Raw genomic sequence first — 16,823 nt, 5'->3', positions numbered from 1 at the left:
AAGAAGATGCTCTATAACAAACGATGATGCATTGCAAACCGTACCAGTGGTATGAAAGACTTCCTAGTAGTTTCCTCTATCAGCTATGTCCCTGATCACCACTGGGCATTTTTAACACGTCAAAACAATACAACATTAGATACAGTACCAATTCAATGTTTGTGCCTTAGTTTACTGCTGGTTTTTATCTGCTACCTTAACATACTCCCTCCAAATCTCTAGATCTTACGAGCATGTTGGTGAGACAGACACAGGTCCTCAACAAAGTTAATTTTCTTCTGATTTGTCTGTCTGAAAAATGCCATTTTACTGTCAGAATGTTTAGACGACATGTGGCTCGTAAAATGGGTCCAATATCTACTTATATCATAATCTGTGCTCATGTTCACTGAAGGTTCGGGGTGGTGGCAAAACCTGCTCACTGACTCATGATACCTCCAAAACATCAACATGCTAGCATCATCAGTGTGAGCATGGTGGCATGTTAATGTTAGCATTTAGTTCACGCCCAGCCCCAGAGAGCTGCTGGCATTGCTGTTGACTCTTCGTCTTGTTTATTAGTGCCATATTAGCTGTGGTACAATATGTTCACTTACAACAAATGAATGTATTCTTTCATCGTTCTTTTCTGAAATAATTTGATACGACTGGGCGTGATCACAGCACAGGATGATAAATACTGAGGAGATGCTGATGGATCACGCTTAATAAGGCATAAAGCAAAGAGTCATAAAACTCCCTCTCTCCTTATATAAGAGAGAGGCTGCATATCGACAGCATGCTCTGAAGCTGCCATACTGCTGCTCTGTAGGAGAATTATTTATCTCTTGCTCTATTCCTGGGAGGGTGCTGTTGACAGCGTCTCATCTCACTGTCTGAGTACCACTGGCTTCCATTAGGGCAGGAGTTGCAATATGATGTCTTGTCGTGGGAGGTTCACCAGTTGCACTACACTTAAAAGCTTCGCAAGCAGAAGTAATACTGAGGCAAAGAAAGAAAACATTTATTGTTTATGAATGTGGTGTCACACAGGTCCTGTCAGAAAAGAACAGGGAGGTGAGGTCTTGGTTTGAGGTCTCTGAAATAATCCTGCCTCCCCTCTTCTCTTTCAACAGGCAGCTGGACTTTGGAATTGTTCCCATCAAGAACAATCAGCACATTCGTGTAAAAGCAATACATTGCAATTGCAAAAGACAGTCTAACATTCCACGTGACGACTAGGTTTTACATTTGTGATGCCCACTGTAGTTTATATTGTTATAAAAATTTACAGAATAACATTTTTGTGTCTCAGTGCAAAAGATATATTCCAAAAGAATTTCAGAAAAGCCGTGCCCTTGATAAATGTTCCCCCACGTCTTCCCCTGATCTGTGCCCCAACAGTAAAATAACTGGCCTGTTTACAAGACCACCAATAAATAACCAACAGAAGCAGTTTTACAGTCATCGTCAGATAGCAGCAGTGTTTCAGCTTTGACTTTAAATACATATTCACAAATAACTGTGTGTCACTGTACTGTACACCCACAATTCATCAGAACAACTTTAACTATAGATAATAATAATTACAGTTGTATTGATAGTAATTACCATGACAATAACAACCAAAAAAGAAATCCAATGTGTCACATCTGCATTAAAGTATTTACATTGCTTTTTCAAGTTCTGTGGCTTAATTTCCCATGTGTGAATTTCCCAAGTAAAAGAAGGCAATGAAGTGTCTCTAAGGTAAAAGGTTGGGAGTGGGGAGTTTATCAGCTGGTACAGATGCTGTTGATGGAGATGATGGCCGGGTCCACCAGACCCAGCTCCTCATGCTCGTTAACGCAAAGCTGATAGCCACAGCCCCGCCTACGCTTCAGCGGGGTCACCTTGGCGTCAGGCTTAGCGCGAGGCGGCAGGAGGAAGCCCACACTCCCTGCGATCAGCATGTGCCAGATGCTGTGGATGTAGAAGTAGTTCTCCTCTGTCTCCACGAAAGCGTAGAGGGCCACAGCAGACGTGGCGATCATGGTGCCAGGGAAGAGGAAGAACACCCAACGTTTCCAGGTGGGCGGGTAGCAACGCCGCCGACGGATGGTGCGCACCGTCTGTCAGGCCAACAGACACATAACACAAGGTTTTCAACTTTACCATTTGGACCTATTTTCTGTGAAGTATAAAACTATAGATCAAAGGTCCATTTTGTTGTTTTAAGGGGATTTATTGGCAGAGATGGAATCTGATATTCATAGTTACGTGTTCATTAGTGTTGCCTTAGAATGAGTTTTGTCTATCTACAGAGGGAGCAGGTCCTCTGCCATACAGGCTGCCATGTCGCGCCGCCATGTTTCTACAATAGAATGGACAAATCAAACACTGGTTCTAGAGAGTGCCTCGCATTTTTTCATAGCCACCATGGAGGAGGGTGAGGTGAGTGGATACCTAACTTTTTTCTTTGGGGGTTTCTTGGATGTGTGATTTAGTCATAGGCACAACAACATGTCCAGTGGGTACACTTGATGAATAGCCACTATAAATACTTGTATGTGCATGTGAGCAGACATACACAGGTGTTGTTTGGACAAGTTCAGGTGTTTCTTTTATACAGGTACTTGTATGAATTGGGGGTATAAAGTGCGTAGTAAGTGCACACTAGGAAGCAAACCACAGTGTGAAGAGAACACTGGAAGAAATCAGGAAATGGGAATAAATGTCACTCTGATTATGGTGTGAACAAACCATCTGTGAAACACATATGGTAAACCCGCCCCGTCCATGTTAACAGATGGGACATGGGCCAAACTAAAAAATCAAGCACACATCAAATAAATTTCCCAAAGATGGTTCCTGTTGTGCTGATGTCTGTTCAAGTGCTCATTCTGATAAGTTGGGTTTTAGTTTAGTTACTTGATGCTATAAAAAGAGGATGTAACGTCATGATTGACAGCTAATCCTAACTCTGATTGATTGAGTGATTGAGTCAGGCAGTTATCAGGACGGGTTTCCTATGCTCTGCTAGATCACTTGTTGCAGTATTATGCTGCAACATACGATCAATCTAAATGCTTTGCTAAAAGAGCAAACTTCCAGACAGGGTCTTGGATCAGCTTGCTTGAAGTGCGTGTTAGCAATACACATTGTTGAGATTTGCGATGTGTGCATGTATCTGTGCATACTTCCATCTTAAAAAGCTGCCTTGGCTACGTGAGAAATAGAAAATAAAATGTGCCAATTAATGTCATTTCAATTGCTCTTGTAATTAGTTCCAAATTAAAGAGTCCTTTCCAAGAAACATTAAGAAATAACATTTAACATATCAATTTCCTTCGACAAAATTATTAGGAAACTAAGGGACCCATAAAATAAACTATTTTACAGCTTATTTCTTTTGCTATTGATCTCAAAGGCCCTGTGTTTAATGTTCTCATTTCCTTAATTTAATGAACACATGTCATGTAGAAACAGGATATTGAAGTGGGAGATCGCATGGGGAGCAGTCATTCAAACATGGAGACCAATTGGGTTTCAGCAAGGGAGCAGCAGGCAGTTTACTTTGATTGGAGGAACAAAGGGATGGGATTCTTCATAAGTCTCCATTGGTTTTATTGTCTGCAATTTGTATTCATGTCAACCACTGCAGCATAAAGTCCATCGCAACGACCATAATCAGCTGATAGATGTTTTAAATTGGTCATCAGTGATTGGCTAGTCACCGCTTCAGCTATTTTGTCATTTATGCTCATTTTCCCTTTGGCAGTAACTGGATATGATGTCTCTATTTGTTTAACATAGAGAATGTGCTCATTCTGGCCCACAATTGCTGTAAGTGTGGCACAGAGAGACTTGGACATTTCATTTCATTTCCTGGTAAATAGCGTTTAGAGAGTGCTTCATTATTGTATTCAGTCTCTATTGTCATCGGTTCCTAAACACTGACTGCTTGCATTATATTTTTCCACAAAACATTACCATAAAGAATCCCTACATTGTAAAGGGAAATGTGCATAAGCCATTCATGAATGACAAGAATAATTACGTGCTCTTGCAGGAAAATGGTGCTGATTGAGTTGTTATGCTGTATACATTATAGGTCAAAGACTAATATTCTATGTGAAGTCAAGTAAGGAAAAAAACATGAAATGTGTTTTTTCTGTTCCAATTCCATTTCTCTGGTCAAGACAAACAAATTCAGATCAGGATGGTCTTCTCATGCATACATGCGTCAGGGGCCTCGTTTAGTTTGGAGAATTAGGGATATTTGGCATTGACAGATTTGAACTTCTCCCCCTCTTCTTACTGCTCATGACACCCCTGCAAAGCAGCAGGCACTCTGTGCCCTCCGCTTGACTGATCTAATTCGGTTGTGTCTGGGAACATTCAGAATGCCAGGCTTTGCAGAAACATGACAGGTTGAAATGAAAGGGCTCTTGTAGAAAATGTGCAGTGCTCAAACTCAGAGGTGCCGTGCCGAGGAGAGAACGCTGAAATGTAGACATATGCTATTGAGCAACTGATAAATTATGAAGTGTCAAGTAATCAAAACATGAGCTCAGTTTTATCTTTAAAAACTGCAACATTAGCACAAGATCCAAGTGACTTTATATGGAAAATTTGCTATGCTGAGTTTGCTATTGTGGCCGGTTAGTGTGTGGTTCATCCCCACTGGAAGATCAGAGATTATGTCTCTCTGTTTCAATCATTTTGACATTGAATACAATCAGTGTGTACTTCCTTTCTGTACTCACAGTACATCAGACCATGATGTCTGCATTCTATATTTATCAAATAACATATGTCAATGAGCCATCTATGTGGGAAAACCAGCCAAATAGTGGAAGCCAGTGACTTTATATCAATCTCAGAATACACTCACATCTGAATGACACATTAGTGCCGTGCATGAATTATGAAGCACTATTGTTGATCTCAGAAGAAAAGAATCTTGTCTACAGTAAAATATACTGTTTCCTATCCTTGGGGTAGGACTTGAGGGTTTACATAGTGGAATTAAACAATGCTTCATCTTCCACAGTTTCTGTAGGATCCTACAGCTCACAGAAAGATAACTCTCAGAGCTACAACTCCCACACTTTATTCAAAGCAAAGCTTTCTCCGAGGAAGCCACAAACCTTGTTTTCAAACTCATGTCAGAGGTTTGGTGTTAAAGGCTTTTTTCAAGAACCTTGCCTGAAAGACTATTATTTTTTATCTTCTCAGTTCAGGGAGCACATTATGACTCGGAGAGGAGTCAGTGAAAGTACAAGCTGACTTATAATGGAACTACAACCCATGACTAATACCCACAGGCTGCAAAACTTTTAAAGCCCCTTCTATGCTAATGTAAAATAGCTTCATTGGTCAGAAACCCACAGTTTTTAGCCATGCACATGTTTCTGCCCCACGTTCCAGCTCTAAGCTTAAATGATGGATTAAGTCCATTTACACTTAGTGGTATGAGGAACAATAGGGGGACAGTGCTGACACATTTCATCTGCATGTTAGAACAAGCTTGTCTATGAATGTCAAACACACATTATGTATTAAAATTAATTATCTTTTATCCTGTGTAAAAATCCTTTGTAGACTAGTTTCCCACAAACTGAAAGAAGAAATTTATTTATTTATTTATTTATTTATTTGGGGGGGGGTTCCAGTTTTGACAAGAACACACTGTGCATTGCATACAGACTGACTTTATTATATTTCCTTCATTTTTTATTTATCGCCAAAAAAATTCAATATGCAAATTCAATTTTGCATTAAATTTTCTACCATTTTCAATTGTAAACTCATCATGGAATAAACCCCTTTTTCATCATAGACCACTTTTCTCCTGCGCAGTAAATATATGACTTACCCAAGCCACGGCCATGATGCCCAGAGCAAACAGGCTGGGTCCCAGCAGGTTCCACAGACCGTGACGATCTAGCTGCAAAGCCATGGACAGAGACATCGCCCCCAGCAGATACAGCACCTTGACAAAAGACATATGGATCAATAACGGCCCTCCACAAACACCATGACCACTGCTATATCTGCAGTAAATAAGAGGATGTTTGTGTGGTCAAGAAACAGCACATCGCTGCTTTTGGAGAGACAAATACTGTCAAAATTTTAATTGTAATCTCCTCACATGCATGAAAAACAGTAACATAAGCTTTGCAGTTGCATCACAAATCTTACAGTAATGACTGATAACTACTAAAGCAATTTTCAGTTACTGTGTGCAACTGTGTTTTAATTCTTCCTGCACCTGTGCCCTGTTTTTTTGTCCTGTTTTTCCTAACACAGCTGGTGCATTTATGGAGGTCTTGTGGAGAAAAAGAAAGCTAAGCCTTTCTGAAAAAAGGTTGTAGTGTTGTGGGTGCACCTCAGTTCAGTAAGGTTAAAAAAAACAAATTGGACTGTGAAGGAGAATTGAAATATGCTGTTGGCTTTGTTATGTTAACTAGCCAGCAAGCTAATTTGGAAACCACATCTATTAATGGTCAGGGCTGGAGATATTGAGCATGTTTCTCATTGTTAACCATTCCAATGAAAAGATTAACACCAACAACGTATTGTCTGTGTAGGCAAAGTCTGATACACCTTATTCCTCTGTGTCGGAGACCTATTAAAAACCCACTGTTGCACTGGGTGACATTTTCCTTCATTATCATGAACACGCACACTGTAGTTTATCTTGACTCAATCCCACACACGGCAGCCTGGTGCAGGTAGTGTGTGCAAGAGCACCAAATGTGTTTTAATCTGTGGATAAAAATAGTCCTGAACAAATGCACTATTTATTATTTTAAACATAAAACTACAGTGACCAGTTGTTTTAGGCGTTTAGCTTTTCTTTTCTTTTTTTTAATAAAACAATATATTTGTGTGCCACTGCTAAAGATGTTCATCCACCACAGACAGGGCAGTGAAGTCTGACAGTACTGAGAAACGGTTAAATGCATTGCTTTTTCTTTTTATGGGATTTGTTCCTGTTAAGAAACATGTAAAATCATACCAGACTTATCCTGTAACATTAACAGCCACTGCAAGAGCAGGCTTTCACACATAGCCTGCAAATCTGTGTTAACAAAAAAAAGAAAGAAAGAAAAAAAAAGGTAAGAGTCTGCCCAAGGTAAATATCAGTGGGAGAACGGTCAGTACAGAAAATAACTGAGTTGTGCTGAAGTCATAATTAGCATTTCAAAGTGCTTGCAGAGTGATACGCCAACTGAATATACTGAGAGCCACAATGTAACAATGAAAAACAAAACACTCACAATAGAGTCCCATGCTATAAATAATACCAGTTTAACTTTTTTTGTCAAGCTCACAATTTGACATAAAGCCACAGGATATGAAAGAGATAAAGTGGGAGGGAAAAAAATCAATACGCTGTGCTACACATGCTTTGGGAGAACTTAAGCCTGTCCAGGATGCCTGAGGTCTGCACTCTATTGCCTAGCAGGGAGCGTCAGGAGAAATTGGGGATTTTCAAGCCGGGAAGGAATGGACCATCTGCAGGAGAACAGGACTAATTGGCACAGAGCAAGGAGGAGAGGAGCAGTGTGGTGCAGCCCGAGGACTCCGTCATCAGTCATACTGCACCGCTGGATCATCCAGCAGCACCAAAACATCAGTGCACTGTATGTACATGTATTATATGCAGGCAAGGATAAATGCATGGAGGCAGGGGCTACTCTGTAATGAGGCTTTATCTGTCATTGTGACAGACGAGCTTGTAAGAATTCTGGTAGGAAGTCTATTTTTATCTTCCTTGTTCATCTTCATGCTTATCAATATACAATAATATAGACTTAAACTGTATTTGTGCATGTATGGATTACAACATGCAGACCGCAGGTGCCACAATAGCAGCCTTACAAGGGCCGTGCTGAACCAACATGATAAATGTCACTGAACATTTTAAATAATTTGATCATGGATGTTCATTCTTGACCTTTGGGAAAAGCGTCTCATGGTCACTGGCTAAATATAAGATCTCAGCACTTCATCTCTCCACCATACTGAAATTAATAATTCATTAATGTTGAAACATCGAGTTTCTGCTTTAATACATGTGCTTTCACAGCTCTTTGCTCTGTCTCTGATCTGATGTGCGTCTATGATTTCCTGGCTCTAACAAACTGTAATTGTTTACTCAGTTTCACACAACATCCAGGTGGCAGCTCAAATTTTCTACCTGCACTGTTGATCGTTTGTCCATCTGTTGGTTTGCTGATCCTTTTGTCTGACTATTACACATAAATGTGTCACATTATGCAAATTTTCAATAACAATGTCGCAGCACTAAAATTCTCAAGATGTTACATTTTGAAAATGTTGATTTTCACTGTAGAAAAGTTTTAAATGATGAAAGTAATGCGATCCGTTTATGCAAAAAATAGAAATGATATGAGGCATATTTCTTGGGTCATCCGTCTCAAATGTTCTGATCGCCTGAACACTGAACGCCCTATTGTACCCATATCTCACAGTTACTTATGTGAGAACAATGCCATTATAACTGCCCAGTAAAAGAGGGCCAGAAGATGAGATCCAAGACGTAATAAAACGTTAACTATCCTTTAAATTGATTTATGTGATTCTGATGCATTAACCTTCAGCAAGTTGAAATTAACAAATCTCCTGAAGCTCTTTCTTTATGTGCACCAGCAAAAAAAGTGCTCGCAAGTTACCCTGCTGACATATTTGCGAGGGCTTTAAGACATCTGAAGGTCCAAAAGTCACACACGCGCACACACACGCACACACGCACGCACGCACGCACGCACGCACGCACACACACACACACACACACACACACACACACACACACACACACACACACACAAACACACACTATCAGGTGCTCCTGGGTCCTTCACCCTCTACTGCTGCCGTCATGGACATAAACAGGCAAACAAACTAACACACACACACACACACGCACACACACAAACAAACAAACTCACACACACACACACACACTATCTCTCTGTAGTACACAAACACACACACACAGTCCCACTTGCCAGTCCTGACATGTGCTATTTGATTAGTGACTGCGTACTGCAGCGCTCAGCAAAAATGAAAACTCTAGAGGACAGCAGATGTTCGTATACTCTCCCTCCCTCCCACTACTCCGCCCCCTCCACTCTCTGTCTCATTTATGGACACGGACACACACGCGCAAACACACACGCACGCACGCATACACACACTTTCCCTGAGACTGCTTCATCTTGGTGTGCAGCCAGGGAGTGACCCAGGGAGAAGGTGCACCTGTTAGTGTTTACTGTTATCCACTGCAATATGTCAGCAACCGGAGGATTTAGCACCACGCATCGCTGAATCTAACACATTGATCTTTTAATTTATAACTAAAAATTGAGGCATATGCGGCACTCATTTATAGCTCTCCTTCATAGCTCTACAGCTCTGCTCCTCAGTCCTCAAATCCCTCTTTGCTTCAGGGCAAATCTCAGGTTGTCCACCACTAACATGGAGCTCTCAGTTTAGGTCCTGCCAGACTGCAACACATGGCACTGGACATGCGTTATAGTCTGCTTCCAGATGTATGAATCACTGCCCACATCTAACAGTTTGACAGGCAAATCAAAGAGGTCTGGAGTTGCTCTCGCGAATGGCTGCTTCTCCATTTAGAGACACGACGAAGCCAATCAGAGCCTTTGTGGTCACGCTGGCTGCCCGCCATGTGGCCGTGCCGATGTGCCACTTGTGACATATCAGTAGAGGCTCAAATACAGCATAAGACACATATTAAGGTGGCAGGCACAACAATATTTTTTTTTCACAGCTTTTGAGTGTTTGCAGTACAGTTCAGTACATTTTCTTATGCTGTTGATACATGTGTACATATTTTCTTTATATGCTGCACAGCTTCATTGATTCACTTCAACACAAGTGGCATGTGCTGCTCTGTATAGAGAATTAATAGAGAGCACAAACCAGCACTGTGTCAGATTTTGAGTGCACTCATTATTAAGCAGTGCCCAGTGGTGCGTTCGAGTCGGGTCATGTATACCAATGTTGATTTTATCAGCCTGCTGACATGTTAACAGCTTTGCAAGTGGAAATCATCTGATAGTTCACGGCTCCTACGCTTTGTCCTAACTTAATCAACTTCAGTGCTGAGCATATTTAGGAGTGTCTGCTTGACTCTCCTTTAAGTATTAATGGGTGAAAGTACAATAGTTTCCCACCTGTTTGATGATGGACTTCAGCCTGGCCATAGCAATGACAGTGACCCACACTGACATTAGTGACCCGAGGAAGTCACAGAACTGCAGGACGTCATACTCCATGATGCAAAAAACCACAATACCCGGTTGGTCACATGCATGGTAGAACTGTCAGAAGAAAAGGAAAAGGCAGTGGTAAGACCAAGAAGCAGATGTGTCATCAAATATTTGCGAAGTCAGTTTTTGAATATTTTAAATTGTTCAAGGTTTGCATCTAGCTTGAAGTCTTCTTCTTCCTTGCCTTTGTTGCAGTATTGTTTCTTTGCTCGTCACTTGATCAATGCATGCGCATCCTTGCTCTTACACGATGTAACAAAACATGTGTTTGTATGCATGCTCATAATAAAAGCAGTTCTTATTGTGGTCAACATATTTCTTTCTATCACAGTAACTTTTTATGTATTTTAGTGTATTTTTATTTTAGTCTCGCTGCAGATGATGCACAATGCAGCTGCACAGTCATTTGTGCTGGAGCCAGACCCAAAAATATTTTATAGGTCAACTCTGTTTTTTTTTTTTTTTGGAGAGGATAGAAGAAACACTACTTTGTTCATGTGGCAGTCACTCACAGTTGAGAAGAACATGGTGAAGATGTAGACTGAAGCCTCCAGCAGGTAGTGGCTTCGGATGGCGATGGCCACAGGAGGGACAAACATCAGGTTACTGAGACAGAGCAGCAGGGTGGAGAGCAGCTGGAAACTGTAGGAGTAGGCCTCCGAGTTGTCAGTGCATCCCCATCCCTCCCAGCCTAACATGCATGCACGCGCACACACACACACACACACACACACACACACACACACACACACACACACACACACACACACACACACACACACACACACAGAGTCAGTACTCACTGTTTGTAGATCTAAGGAAGCACAAATGCAAGAGAGTGGGAAGTTTCTGTGTTTACAGGTTTTAGAGTCAGGGGTGCACATAACAGGTATGCAGGTATGCATGCGTGACAAAAATCTGAAATGCACAGATGCTTCAAAATGCACCTTTGCTTACCAGGAAGCAAAAGAATTCTGGGTTATAGTACAGACAATGGACAATAAATAGTTTGCACCGTGAAGCTCTTACAGTCCTGCTGGCAGTAATGCAACACTTGAATGCCAGCAATGCCAGTTAGCAATGGATGCTAACTGCCATCAACAAAAGAAGACGGTAGCAACTGTCATTGGTCATCAAAACAAGTCTCTGATCTACTGTACAGTAACCTATTGTGAGAGATGTTCAAAAAACAACAAAAACCAGAGACTTTTCTCTGAAAGTGGTTCCAAGATGTGCCGTGGCTTCAAGCTAACAATGAGCGCGCCAAAATATGGTGAAAGATATGTTTGCATCCACATCCGACAGACAGAACAAGTGCGTCTTATAGATCATCCAGTGTTTGATAAACATGAAAAGAGTAAAAGCTCACAAAGGTGGCACAAGCTATGTTGCCCACTTGCTAAATGGTCAACAAAGAACACCAAGCTGTTTCATCAGACTATGCTGAGGATTCTGCTTTATTGAAGCGGCAAGGAGGGACATCACAGGTGCATATCATTGATGTGAAGGGAGAAAGCAGATAATGCAGAGGATTGCGCAAACTATCAGCTCTCACATCTCAACAAAATAAAAAACAAGAACAGATCTCGTCCGTCACATTCAGCGGTCAAACACGGCCGCAGACACATTTGACCTGTGGATGGGGACAGCTAATCTGGGAGGTGCATCCTCAACATCTATCATGCAGGAAGCTAAAGTGGAGAACAGTGAGGGAGAACTGAGGAGGAGTGTGAGGAAGATTGCATTTAGTAAGGCCGCGCTATGTATGGAGAGAGTGCCAGGCACCATCTCCTAGCACTCACCTGAGTACCTGGCTAAAATATTCATGCACACCCCTGTTTATAGGTCATACAAAAAACTGAAGTTAAAGCGGTTGCCGTCTTCCTTAAACTCCAAATAAACTTTCAGAAAGTTTTCTTAAACCTTTTGTCTGAATGGGTGAGAAAAAACGTCTGTGGATGGATCAGTTTGTTTCTAAAGCTCATCCCTTTAGAATTTACAGTATCTCTTAAAATGGATAAAATATTTATCTCTCGACAAGATCAATGCTTCACCGTGCCTGTCTTACAAACACATTTCCCAGTGAAAAATAATCAAAAACAGATACGTGTGAAGTTGTTTATCCTGCACAGCCTCCAGGTGTGAACTCCTTCCTATGTTAAAACAGCCCCGCTTCGCCACTTGAATTGGATCCTTATCAAGCGGTGGATTGGATAAGACAGTGTGAATTAAATATTCGTGAGCACTGTTGAACGGAGAGTTTGCAGTGTGAGACAGGCCAAGGGCAAGTGGTGAATGCAAAGCGCCTGCCAGGAAGCAGTCACACATATGAAGTATGACAATGAATTTAACTGAAGAGAAACCAGCTCTGATAAAAGAAGATCAAAGGCAGGATTTAAAAAAGCCTCGGAGGACATGCTTTGTTTAGTTTCATAAGCTCATCTTTTATTGAAAAGCTGTTCGTAATTAAGAGCCTGTTTTATTGTCTTATCAAAACGGCTTATATTAGAAGATTAATACCAGGCCGCTGCATGACTCATTGGACAGCGGCACATACAATTTAATCGCCACTTCAATTCAGGAAGACGACCTGTGCCGTCCCACCTTGCTCTCTCCCATTTTCTTGTCACTCTGCATGATGTATTTTCCAACAAATTAGAAATTCTTTGCAGCAGTGATGACCCACTTTCCTCACAGAAAGTTTTATCTTATCTTGAATGGGGGAAAAAAGGCTTTCGACTGGTGAAAATCACTCTCAATTATTAATTCATCGTCACACTTTTGGCTAATTATTAATTAGCGACTGATAATTAAAGGCATTGTTGAGTATACACCATATTTATACAATAATGTCTCCACTTTTATCAAACAACTCGCTTTGTTTTCTTAGTAACTGTCTTCCTGAAATGGATTTAGTTAATGTGAATGCAATTTGAAAATAAAGAGTAAATGACCTAATCTGAATTGAGTTCACATTCACATCGTGCACAAATTCAAATCAACAAACTAAGTGGGGAGAGAGCTCTCCATGTGCGTCTGAAAAATACACTGATTATGCAATGTGTTGCAGCAGCTTTTTTTAAGTAAATGATTACCTGCTTTGCATTCGCATGCAGCATAAAGGTAGTTGTTGGTACGCAGAAGCTTGCACTGTCCATACGTCCCACAGTCATTGATGCATGGAGTCAGGTATGAGCGCATGTACACCTCAGCAGTGATATTGGTGCACGCCTCAAATCTGGAAAAAGTCACAGACAGGTAGCACATAAGATGGAGGTGAGCATGTTCATCTACCACCACCATGATCATTATCAGGTCCAGATCAGCAAATTGACCAATACTTTGTTTTATGGCCAAATACAGTAAAACTAATAACAATCAAATCAACAACATCTGCACTTTGTCTTTAGCAGCTCTTGCTCAACATGCTAAATTAAGAGGGTTAACAAGGTAAATTTGTTAAATAATGTGTTATGTTACTGTCATGTTACCGTCATTATTGTGAGCCTGGTAGCAGGCTGACTGTCACGTTTCGTGTGGCTGAACACTGTAAGTCTTGTTTTACGTCCTAATCACCACAGCACTTTGGAGATCAAAAGGTGGTTTTTTGGCTTGTCAGACGTCAGACAACTTTACTCAGTTGGGCTTATGCAATCTCCAAATTCACAGAGCAATTACAAAAGCAATTTTCCACAAATGACGTCTGTGCTTCATAGACCAGCAAAGAAGCTCGAATTCTACAGTGATAGTTTAACCTTCATTAGGTATCTCAATTAAGTACCCCACCTGGAATTTTCCAAAACACTCTACCTTTTTTCAGAAAGTACTCAGTTTCTAACTTCTCGTGTTTGCATCTCCTCTTTTGTACACCTGGAAAACCATTTCAACCAAAAGGTCCATTTTTGCTATTTTAAGGCCTGATGGAGTTTGTTGTTACATAGCATACAAACTAATGAGCCTATACCTTTGTTTATCTCTGACACCACATGGGACGAGAAGACAAAACCTTGTATATTTGTGCTTGCACTGTATCTTTTCTAATTGCTGGCTCATACAATTAGTCACAACAAATGAAACTCCAGGAGGCAACAAATGTGTTTCTTCGCCTTTTCCCATAACCCATTTTTTAATTGATACAGCTGCTCCCTGCTTTATTTTTAAATTCTATCAATCAACATAATTGTAGCCTTGAAGAGCACCGATCATTCACACTACATCTCTTCTTCTCTAACAAGACCTGATTGATTTAGCATGTGCAAACGTGTGAAAATCTGAGACACAGCTATGTGACTGTTTTCCACATTTTCATACCTCAGCAGTGCTCTCATGTGAGAATGAGACCATGTCCCACACCATCTGCTATTATTTGTTATTCAAATTCAATTGGAACTCCCGAGTGGCCTGAAAAAAAATCAGCTTAATTTCATTCTGTTCACATTTTCGTGCCATTAAGGGTTCAGCAAAACAGCTCAATCTGCTGAATAGCTAATACTTACGGTAAGAACTCATGAAGCACATTGCTTTGGACAACTTAATGGAAACATTTACCCCCTTTTCTCTTTTCAACATTTCTCACAATGACTTAAAACAACCCTCTGAGAAAGAGTGTGTTCTTATTGCATTCTTTGTGCATTAAACTATACAGGAAGGTGCAGAGAATAAAAGCTATTTTCTAGTCAAGACCATTTAAATAAAAACCCCAACATTTAGCGTAGGTGCAATGCATTATGGTCTTCAGTATTCTAAGAATAGAAAAACTACACTCTGTGCTTCTTTTACAATAAATCTCGACCTGTGTGAATAATGCATTTGAATGAAGAGAGAAGCTCTTGCTCATTGAGTCTGAAAAACTAACACTTAAAATGGAATTTCACTATTCACATTCAAGAAAGATTCAGAAGTGATGGCTGCTGTGGAAACATCTCAGAGTAACACCAAGTTGTTAAAGTATGTTGAACCAAACCAAATAAAACAGATGAAGGAATTTAAGGTAAAAGGTGCATTTTCAGTTTACAGGTCTGTGTCCTGTTTCAGAAAAGACATATTTGAATGGTTTTGTTTAAATTTCCTAATATGCAAAAGTGGAAATGTAAAAAAATCTGCTTTTTAAACCTCCTTCTTCGATGTCATATGCTAGGTATGCACCAGAAGCACATTCATGAAGCCAGTCCCAAATTAATCTGCTGTGTGACAGATGGCAGAGGATGTGGCTGAATGATAGAGGCTGCAGTGAACATGGTGTCTTCATTACAGCACTGAATTATTAATTTTGGTAAATAAACTGGTGATTGTAATACAAAGATGAGTTTTTAAGAAATACTCAATGTCCTATTTTGCAATTGCCTTCCTGTAATTGACAGCAAATATTGTCTCACAGAGGCTGCTTTGGGCCAGCGGGACCAGGCCGAAGAAGTGATTATAACCGTCAAAGATTTATGAGCAACAATCATTCAACTGGTATCAGTGAATTTCTGCTTGTAAATGATGTTTTCAAGACTTTCTGGGTTGACTGATGCAGAGAACACAATGTACGCTATTATATCTATTTTACCCAAACTGTTCCATTCTTGCTGAAAATTAGATGAGAAGATTGACACCACTCTCATGTCTGGAGACTAAATGTGAAGCTACCATCAGTGGCTGACTAACGAAGTTTATCATAAAGACTGGAAACAGGGGGAAAGAGCTGGCCCGGCTCTGAGGTGAGCTGTGGAGGAACTGTTAGGCAGAGTCTTACCTTTGGACACAGCTAGGATGTCCAAAGGCCGTCTCCAGTCTCCATGCTAAGCTAAGTTAGCTGGCTGCTGGCAGTAGCTTCATATTTAGCTGATAGTGGCATCAGTTCTCTAAATCAGGTCAAGAGAATGAATGAGAATATTTCCCAAAGTGTCAAACTTTTCCCTTAAAGACATAAAACTAATTTTTCTTGCCAGAAGTTTCTTTTCATGAATAATAAATTCAGTTTGGGCAAGTCCTCCAGTGAAGCAGAGGGTAAGCAAGCATATAGGATCAACAAATGTCTGTAGAAATACAGAAGCAGTCATGCCTGTCTTACCCATGCTCAGTGGCACATAGAGAGCGCAGACTGAGGTACCAGGTGCCTGTTTGTGGGTAGGGAATCCTCAGTTTGGTGATATTAGCCGAGGAGTTCACAGAAAGGAAAAACCCGGCCACCGATTCTGCAATAGAGGAAAACAAAGATGGAGGACTGAAAAGGACGGTTTAAGACAGAAAGAGCCAGTTAACACATTTGAATAATACTCAAATACAGTTGAAGTTGCAGCCGGAATACAAATACTGAAAGCAGATGAAGTATCAGTTGCAATGTAAAGTACTGAAACGAATTGAGCTGAATTTAAATCACCAAAAGGAGTTTAATTGTCAACCGTGTGTGGGAGACACATTGAGCTCCGAGGGTCTGTTGAAGAGGAAATCCCAGAAGAAACTGGCTGCAGTTCAAGTGATTAAAAAGAAAGATGATGTCAGTTGAGTAAATTGTAAGTTGGAGCCAAAGTGGAGTAAATTGTGTAGGAA

General features: G+C 40.7%; 1 protein-coding gene across 1 annotated transcript in view; it reads right to left on the bottom strand.

The window, feature by feature from the left end:
- Nucleotides 1-986: 986 nt before the first annotated feature.
- The window catches only part of tmem8b (transmembrane protein 8B), a 35,104-nt gene continuing 19,267 nt past the window's right edge, over nucleotides 987-16,823 (bottom strand). Inside the window, exons 8-13 of the mRNA XM_070964790.1 lie at nucleotides 16,345-16,468; nucleotides 13,385-13,527; nucleotides 10,802-10,980; nucleotides 10,194-10,340; nucleotides 5,840-5,956; nucleotides 987-2,090 (exon numbers count right to left, since the gene is read on the bottom strand). Of these exons, the coding sequence (XP_070820891.1) occupies nucleotides 1,755-2,090; nucleotides 5,840-5,956; nucleotides 10,194-10,340; nucleotides 10,802-10,980; nucleotides 13,385-13,527; nucleotides 16,345-16,468 (1,046 nt within the window). The 3' untranslated portion in view covers nucleotides 987-1,754. The remainder of the gene's footprint in view (nucleotides 2,091-5,839; nucleotides 5,957-10,193; nucleotides 10,341-10,801; nucleotides 10,981-13,384; nucleotides 13,528-16,344; nucleotides 16,469-16,823) is intronic.

The sequence above is a fragment of the Chaetodon trifascialis genome, chromosome 6 (genome assembly GCF_039877785.1).
Source record: "Chaetodon trifascialis isolate fChaTrf1 chromosome 6, fChaTrf1.hap1, whole genome shotgun sequence".
Taxonomy (NCBI): Eukaryota; Metazoa; Chordata; class Actinopteri; order Chaetodontiformes; family Chaetodontidae; genus Chaetodon; species Chaetodon trifascialis.
Note: the sequence above shows the minus strand (reverse complement) of the source record. Positions and strands in the feature narration are given on the sequence as shown.